The following is an 8,473-nucleotide window of genomic DNA, read 5'->3' on the forward strand; positions in this document are numbered from 1 at the left end:
AGGCGGGACAAACCACATGGAAGGGGGGGCGCCAGGCGAGACCATTGGGAAGGGGGGTGCCCAGCTTGTGTTTTATTATTATTATTAATTATTATTCTTTTCTAATGAACCGCAGCAAAAGAACCAACACAAAGTATCCGAGAGCCACGTTTGCTTTATTGAAGGTCACTACACAACGTCAAGCAGTAAGGTGACAGTCACCTGTGGGGAGTGGCAGACAGAAGGGGACAGACATGGGGACACACCGACACCTTTCCTATCGCCTACAAGCACCTAAGGGGAGGGGGAAATCTCACCGAGCTAATTAAGCTCAGAATATAAGCACAAATCAACACACCTTTTGTTTTTAGTGAGAAAGGCGCAGGTTGTGCGCACCTGCAGCAAACCCCAGCCCAGCGCTGAGGGGGGGACACAGCGGCCACCAGCCCCATTGGGACCTGGGGCCTCAAGGCCTCCATTGGCCGCTGGCTCGTCCCTGAAAGGCTCTTCTTCCAAATTAGTGTCGCAAGTGTAGCAGCTATTTTGCCTACCAAAGAGGAGTCACGGCCAGAGGTGAAGTGCGGTACCCGGACAGGTGAAGCCGCAGCAGGCGCTAGCACTATACATTAACTACCAACTACAAGTCTTCAACTCATGCTGTACATCTGCGTGTAACCTACGCGAAGTTGTAAACAGGATGCCTGGCCGCTTTGAGAGCTGGTGCGGGATCTAGGCTGTAAAGCATGCATCCCCACAGGCCCACCAAGGCAGATTTCACACGTTACAGGAGAGGTTTTGAGGGGCTGCACCACCACCTCCCCGGGCAGCAGGCAGCCCCAGCCCACGCTCCACTGCAGGGGATCTGCAGCTCCAGGCTGGCAGAACCATGGCACAAGTGTCTTGAGCAAGAGAGCCACAGCTGGCTGGTATTCAAGCCTTTCCCAGCATGGCAGCACATCAAAGCCCATCAGCAATGTTTAACGAAGGTCAATGTCTGAATTGCGAATGCAGCTGGAGTCTCTGGAGGAAGAGCGATCTCACCCGCTTGCACTAAGCTACTGCACTTACTGGTAATTCAGTATGCTGGATACACTGCTCTTAATTCCTGATTTCAGCTTGGGCTACAGCCAAATTACACCCCAGACGGATTGCTGCATAGTACAGTGTACGCTCGTTAATGTGTAACTGTCTCTCCGCCTTTACACCTCCCTCCCACCCCCTCAATCAGAAAAAGCCAGAGTATGAACTCCAACAGCCTCTGTAGTTTTATGTATACTGGACGTAAGCGTAACTCTCCCGGTGTCATACCCTGACTGCTACCCCTATTACCTCACGTTAACGATCTGAAGACTGCCAGGCAGCCTCTCCGGAGCATCCCTGCCTCAGTCAAGAGCTGTTCCAGAACTGAAATTCCCAGCTCACAGTGCATCACGCTGCCACGTCCACCTGCAACCCAGCGGGCTGACAGCGGGCTTGGCTGCCAGTCACACCCATGAACACTACAGTACACTACATTTTGAGTTTAAAGGCAAACCGATCATTTCCTTTGTGAAAACACACCTATCACCTTGGCTAAGCAAGCTACATGTGCCAGACTGTTAGGGCTGTCTGTCCTAGTACCTCACAGCTGAGGTATCCTACAAGGAAGCACAAAACCAAGAAAAGAAAGCGACATGCTGCTGCCAATAACGCAGCAGACATGGCCACCTCCTAAAATGTCTTTTTCAGGAAGGGCATAGCTCTATGTGAAAAAGAAGTTGTTCACTATCTAGTATGTAACATCAGGTTTGTGGGCTGACATGAAGAAAAAAACAAGATTGGTTCCTTCCTGTTGATCAAACCAAATTCAGCCAGGTGTAGTGAGAATCTGGAGAAAACGAGATCTTTCTCTGTGCTGAAACACGTGCTGCAAGTTAAACTAGCCTGTGGCGGTGTGGGGAAGCAGAGCAGTAGTTAGTGGGCACTACAACAAGAGGAGCAAGAACAAGCCATCCCAAACCACGGCACCCTCAGCCACCTCCTTGCAGCCCGGCTGGGGCCCATGGCTCACACCCACATGTCACAAAGGAGCTCTCACAGAACGTTTCACCAGGTGCTTTCTTCACTGTGACAGTCCGTTCTGCAGCCAGCTGTCGGGGCGCAAGTGTTGGGAGCGTCTATGGGAGCACTGGACCGAGGCTGAGCTCCACGTGATGGGTGAGCCAGATTACCTCAGAGGGGTGATCGCCATCCTCGGTGGGCCGGATTGGAGCAGCAAGGTTTTTAAATTCGTGCTTCATCTTGAAACTCACGGTCACTTCGCCCTCTTCTTTCTGTGGAGTGACCTTGATGAAAACTCCTACCTTATTGGCTTTTCTGAAGGCAATGACACTACAAATCAGAAGACAAAAGAATGGTGGGTCAGCCAAGTTCACAAACAATTGTGCTGAGATTTATTCTGACACCACACAGGAGAGATGCTCAGTTTATGGCTGAATATGCCCTGCTAGAACAGCCACCTTGGTTTCTAGCTTAGCTTACCCCTCCACTGCTCTTTTTGCAGGGGGCCCACAAGCCCTCTGTACCCCCCTACATGCCGACAGCTGCTGGCACATCCATCAGACAGGCCATGCCTGCTTTGGCTGTGCGAGTGGGGTACCCAGCTGTGCAACGGGGAAGGCCCACAGAAGCTCAAGTCACTCTGTAAGAGGCGTTTTGAGGGTTGGAGGCAACTCTGTCACACACCCTACCATGTGGTTCTCACTGCTACTGTGAGCTCTCTGCTTGCAAAGGGAACAATTACACAGGGTATTCCTGGAGAGAATTAGTACCACCACCTGTAACTCAACTGCTGTAACACCACACCTTGCCTCTGAGGGAACAAATGCCTCCTGAATAGTCCAAACCACAAGCAGAAAGATTTTCATTGCTGATCTCTGACTCCCTCAAAAATCACCACCCCTCTACCAAGAAAACCTGAAAAAAAAACCCAAAACTTGCTGAAGACAGAGAGAAGAGCGAGTTACTTGGTTGTAGTGCCAAGTATTTAAGGGACAGGACCCCACCGAACAGACAATACTCACTCAGGGTCATCCTGGAAGTCCTGAGGCTCTGCCAGCTCATCATATTCTGCTGCAGCATCTTTGCCAGCCAGAATAAGCTCCTTGGGAGGAACTGCCACCTGAAACAGAGCACAAAGAGAAGCAGCCTTTCAGCACTGATCACCACATACACCGTGAGCAGGAGAGCGCCCTCCCCTTCTGAGGGCTGCTTTACTGCGGTTTAACAGAAAAATTATCCTTCCTCAGCTTTCCTCCACTCTGGTATTCCCTGGTTGCCAGTCTACCAGTGAAATAGTGTATTTCTCCCATGGATTCTGATCTCAATGAGCAGACACAGTTTCAAAATACTTTATAATCTGATGTTTACATGGGAGACAGTCATTTAAGCTCCAAGGAGGAAAACGCAACACAGTCTGCAAGGACTGAAGGACATATGAGAAGTGTGAGCTGTGGAAGGATAAATGGGAGTGAAAAGCCTTGGAGAGGCTTAGGCTCACACGGCACGAGGGTACAATACCTTGGCAGTGCTGTTGATGTTGTCAGGGTCTCCCTCCTCGCACTCCAGCAGCGTGACATGTGTGATGTTCTCCACTGGATTGGTCAGAGTCAGAAGGACTTGGCTCTCCTGAAGAGATTCAAGAATCACAGTTCAAGAAGCAGTTACTCCAAAAATCACTGCTACTGTTAGCACCTCCATCTTCTGTACTGGTCAACACCTCCAAAATTGCATCACATACACTCAGGGGATGGATAGCAAACACCCCCAATCTGTAAGAAAGGCGCCAATACCATACAGCACTCTTTCTTAATGTAAGATATACCCGTCTTTGAAATATAGCCAAGATCTCAACTCCACACCCTTTATTCTTCAGATATTGGCACATGCTTGTGATGCCAAATGTCACACTGCACAGTAATCTCCTCCGGCGGAGTGACAAGTACATGCAGTATTATTCTGACCACTCCTTTAAACCCTGCACCCTCTGCAAACAGTGAGCAAAGCCCTCAGGGAACAATCATCACACCATGTCATCTTCCAAAAAGATCCCACATCCACACCTCCAGGCTGTGTCTCATCCTAAGACACTTCTGGAAAAAACTACTGACCTTCATGTAGCGCAGGTTGGGAATAGACATGATTCTCACTTCAGGGATATAGTTACTACAACAAGAACAAAGCGAATTACCATGATGGACTGTGTTGCTGTCTATAATCTACCTCTTGCAGTAGAGGGATGTATTCACAGACATCCAACTCATTCAATGCTATTAGAGCTTAGCTTACATTAGAAAGAAAAATTAAGTGTCATTTTGTTATATAAGCCTGCTACCATGCAGGGCTGGCACAGCATGCAGTGCCTTTTTCAAACTGCTAAAATCTTCAGCAAACTTTTTAGTAGATCAGGAAGTAAACCTATTATAGATAAGCTAAATATATTTTAAAAGGGGATTACACCATCCTAAGACATGACACAACCATACAAGAGGTCAAATCAAGAGTATAAAAGAAATTAAAATAGAAGGCATTAACTAAGCACGGATAGGCAGTTGTTCTCCCCAGTCCCCATATCTTACTTACACAGCAACCAGTTGGATCTTGAATTTGATAGATGTTGGATTGAATTCTGGTTTGCTCAGGTTATGTTCACATTTCTAGACACAAAGATATTTTAGTCAGCACCAAACAGGCCGCCCAGGGAAGTGGCTGAGTCACCAGCCCTGGAGGCATTTAAAAGACGTGCAGACGCAGTGCTTAGGGACGTGGTTTATGGGTAGACTTGGCAGTGCTAGATTAACTTAAAGGTCTCTTCCAAACTAAATGATTCTATTATTCTAAGTTCTGTGAGCCTGGAAAAACCACTTTTTTTTGTATTTAATTACCTACCCGACAGCGCAGCGAACGTTTTATCAGGAGGTGCTTATGACGTGGGTAGAGCTGGGAAGCGCAGATCGGCTGGAAGTCAGGCTGCAGTAGACGCTGACGCAGAGTCGTCACTGAGCGCACAACAGAAAGCAACACCAAATTAATGTCTCACTCAGGCACTGAAACTCGAGCTAGGTTGTACATACAGTGCCAGACACTGTGTGCAGACATGCTACAATCTCTAAGAAACTTAATTTCATCTGCACACAATAATTCAGAAGCCACTGGCAAGTATCACTGCATAGAAACAATGGAAGGTAGGAGTTGCAGAAAGGGCTGCCCTGACTAGGCACAGTAACACTAGAGCAACATCGGTGCCAGCCCAGGAGAAACAAGGGACCCTGATCTCTAGTCAAAGCTCAGCTGGGGTGGTAACAGAACTTTGTAATCATCTAGAAAATAAGTTCTTTCCTTCCCAAGGGCAAGTCAGTTTTCATAGCTTTGTTACCCTCACAGCTGGGTGCTGCACGACTATAATATACAGCTTCTCAGCAAGGAGTTTGCATAACTCAGACTCACACGTAGAATTAGTGACTACATAGTTCCCAAAGTAAGGAGCTCCAGCAGCCAAGCTTCCCATGGGTCTCTCCCAAAACCCAGGCTCCTCACTGTTCCCAGCATCTAACAGGCAGTGAGCCACCTGGCAGCCTTTACCTCCCTGTGGGGAACCACAAAAGTCGTCTCCTCTACCAGCACCATACTCCCACAGTTCTGACAGTCTCATGAGAATAGGAGACCAAGATGATCTACCCCTTTCCATAAACTTTTCATTATTTAATTAATATTGGCAGACTTTGTAGGCCTGCAGGACTACTGAAAACATCTCTCCTACTTAGAGCCACCTCAGCAGAAGTCCACCTTGCCTCTTGTACCTGCTCCTTTATCCCATTTGCTCACAAGTTTCACTGACCAATTTACAATATTTGTGGATTAAGTCGTGAGCCAGCTAAATAACTGTCAAGCATACACAGTTGTTCCAAGCTAGTGTCAAAGTACCATGCAATTGTTACTTAACAGGTCAGTTAAGGTTCCAACTCCCCACTAGCTCAGCTACTTCCTTATTTCCTGCTATTATTTGAAAAAGCATGTCAGCTCTTTTCTGTATCCAGAAGTTGACACTTTCTCACATGGAGAGAAATGAAGGTCAGCAAGAAAATGAAACAAATGTTAAGAGGCCTGACGTATTTGGCTCTGAGCTTTCCATGCACAACATGAACCCAAGGCTGCATTCAAAGTTACAGTTTAAAAAGTCACAAATTTCCCACCATTTCAATCCCAGCATAAAAATCGCTAAAACCTTGGGCCATTAGGAACCCCACTGACCAGTTTCCAGGCACTGCCCATGTTATAACATGCAAGGGCCAAAAAGTGACAGAATATTAAAGTGTTACCTTCTGTCAGATTGATTGGTCTTGTGTAGTAATCCTCAGGAAGAGGTTCCACTTCTTCCACTGCATCAGCTGGCTCAATCTTGACCTCCTTCTGATCCTCTCCTTCTTTCAGCCTGAAGCAAAGTGGGGGACAACTTCGTCATAAAATGCAGGACGCGTGCTCTGACAGACAGCAACAGCAGTGACTGCATTGTAACACAGAAGGCAGCAAGAGCTGAGACTGCAAGACAATAGTAACTGCACAAGGAGGTGAGCAGTCACTTTTATCTATTAGGAGAAAGCAAAACATCTGGAGCTGCTGCACAGAGATGCCCAAGGGTTTGACATGTCTCTAACACTCCAAAGAAGAAAGCTCTTTTCACTGCTATTTGCTAATATGGTCATAATCTTTCTGAAGTTGCTTTATTGCTCTCTTGCCAACACCCCCCATCCTTCCCACAGAGACAGCCCCAACCCTGAGACTCACGAGAGTCCAGCGAGGGCACTGATTGGCGCTCCAGGCCTCTGGCGTTGAAGCCTGGTTCCCAAGCCGTATTTGTCCTACAAGGAAAAAAGGAACTGTCAGCTTCAGGTCTGCTTCCTGCCAGGACAGAAAGACTTACTGCAAACTCATCCTTTGAGCTGCATGACAAGCATAAGGAGACAAGCAAAGGAAAGCAAAAAGGGAAAGGTATTCAATGCTTCCCATGGTTTTTTTTCTGCTCAAACTGTTAGTAAGGAGAAAACAATTACCACCACATTGCAGATGGGGACAGATGTGGCTACTGCTTATAAAGCTTTTGCTCTTTCCTCAAATCACTAGCCTGCACTACTGACACATTTTCCCTTATCTTCTCTTCAGAGCAACTCCATGTCAAGTAATGCAGAATGAGAGCTCAACCGCCAAAAGAACTGGGGCGACACGGGTACGCATCCATCTGAAATGCTCTGCAGCACTACTAGCAGCAGCTGGAAGGTTCAGCCTCCTATAAGCCGTGTTACCTACAGGTCTCTCTCACCAGGCACCACGAATTGTCAGAAATAGCTCAGCTTTCTGCAGCTAAACTGTACACAGGGTGCTTGGAGGCAGAAATCTTCCTTCTAGGCACGACTGAAAACCCGAACTCTGACCCAGTGAGAAATCTGAGCATCAGCCTATCCTGGTAATTTTTCATGGATCAGAAGACTAATGTTGGTGTCACTGCCTCAGGCAGACAGACAGCTGCATCTCAGCCAAGCTTTGTGAAGGATGTATTTTCAAGTGTACATTACTTACCCAAAGACACTGCCCTATTTGTAAAATAACAAAAAAATCTTTTTTGTAACAGATGTTACCCTCTAACTAGTTAGCCTTCAAGTGCGTCTTTTCTAGGCACATCCAAATCAGAGGCCCTGAGGCAAGGTGAAGAGTAGGATCTGTTACTGCCCTTGAGTTGGTACTATGAGAGCTTTAACACCAGCAGAAACTGTGAAAAGACTTACCACTACGTGTATAGTGTGTTGCTGCGGAGAGCCCCCAAAATAGCAGCAGGTAGCAACGGAGACAAAAAACGCAGCCATAAGACACAAGCAAGAGCACAGAGCAAGCACAGTTAATTAAGAAGTAGCAAGCATATGCGGAGTCACCCAGCTAAATAAAGCAAGCATTTACCTGCCAGTTACAATAAACAAGTCATTCAGGCCAAGACCAAGTCTTAAGGTTAATTTCAGTTGAGATGTCATGCAGAAAAGTGCCAGACAATCCTGATCCAACTGTTAGTGAGCTGTGGTATGCAACTGTCCTGAGAAAGAGCTACCACTGGTATCCTGACTGCAGTTACACTGCATTTCCTGGCTGGATAACATTTTCCTTTGCATGGCAAGAATAAACCCTTCCGGCATTATCAGAGAGGACTATTAGAGAGAGACAATGTAATACACAACAATGGGTGTAAAACCACTTGTCCCCAAAGAAACCCGTGTGCTCTAGCACATTTTCTTCACATTGTTCTCAATTTAAAAAAAAAAAAAAGCTGAGTAGCCCTATCATGCTACCAACTATCTAATTTTCCAAGCTGAGGCTGTTGTGCATCACTTTTCCTGCTCTGAGAGCACAGTACTCCCAGCTCACCGAAAAGGCGAGGGGCATGTAGTTTCGGCGTCGCACCAGCTTCTTCCGA

At 47.0% G+C, this 8,473-nt stretch overlaps 1 protein-coding gene across 2 annotated transcripts in view; it reads right to left on the bottom strand.

Moving 5' to 3' along the window:
* Positions 1–1,929: 1,929 nt before the first annotated feature.
* DCTN4 (dynactin 4 (p62)) overlaps positions 1,930–8,473 on the bottom strand; it is an 8,952-nt gene continuing 2,408 nt past the window's right edge. The window contains exons 4-13 of one of the 2 annotated variants that reach the window (XM_010075621.1): positions 8,425–8,473; positions 7,797–7,817; positions 6,802–6,875; positions 6,336–6,448; positions 4,906–5,015; positions 4,600–4,673; positions 4,128–4,182; positions 3,538–3,645; positions 3,042–3,139; positions 1,930–2,349 (exon numbers count right to left, since the gene is read on the bottom strand). The exon at positions 8,425–8,473 is cut by the window's right edge and continues 86 nt beyond it. In XM_010075621.1, coding sequence (XP_010073923.1) covers positions 2,136–2,349; positions 3,042–3,139; positions 3,538–3,645; positions 4,128–4,182; positions 4,600–4,673; positions 4,906–5,015; positions 6,336–6,448; positions 6,802–6,875; positions 7,797–7,817; positions 8,425–8,473 — 916 coding nt within the window. In that variant the 3' untranslated portion in view covers positions 1,930–2,135. The remainder of the gene's footprint in view (positions 2,350–3,041; positions 3,140–3,537; positions 3,646–4,127; positions 4,183–4,599; positions 4,674–4,905; positions 5,016–6,335; positions 6,449–6,801; positions 6,876–7,796; positions 7,818–8,424) is intronic. The other variant, XM_010075622.1, reaches the window with a different exon arrangement.

This window comes from Pterocles gutturalis, unplaced genomic scaffold, assembly GCF_000699245.1.
Source record: "Pterocles gutturalis isolate BGI_N339 unplaced genomic scaffold, ASM69924v1 scaffold40572, whole genome shotgun sequence".
In the NCBI taxonomy this organism is placed as follows: Eukaryota; Metazoa; Chordata; class Aves; order Pterocliformes; family Pteroclidae; genus Pterocles; species Pterocles gutturalis.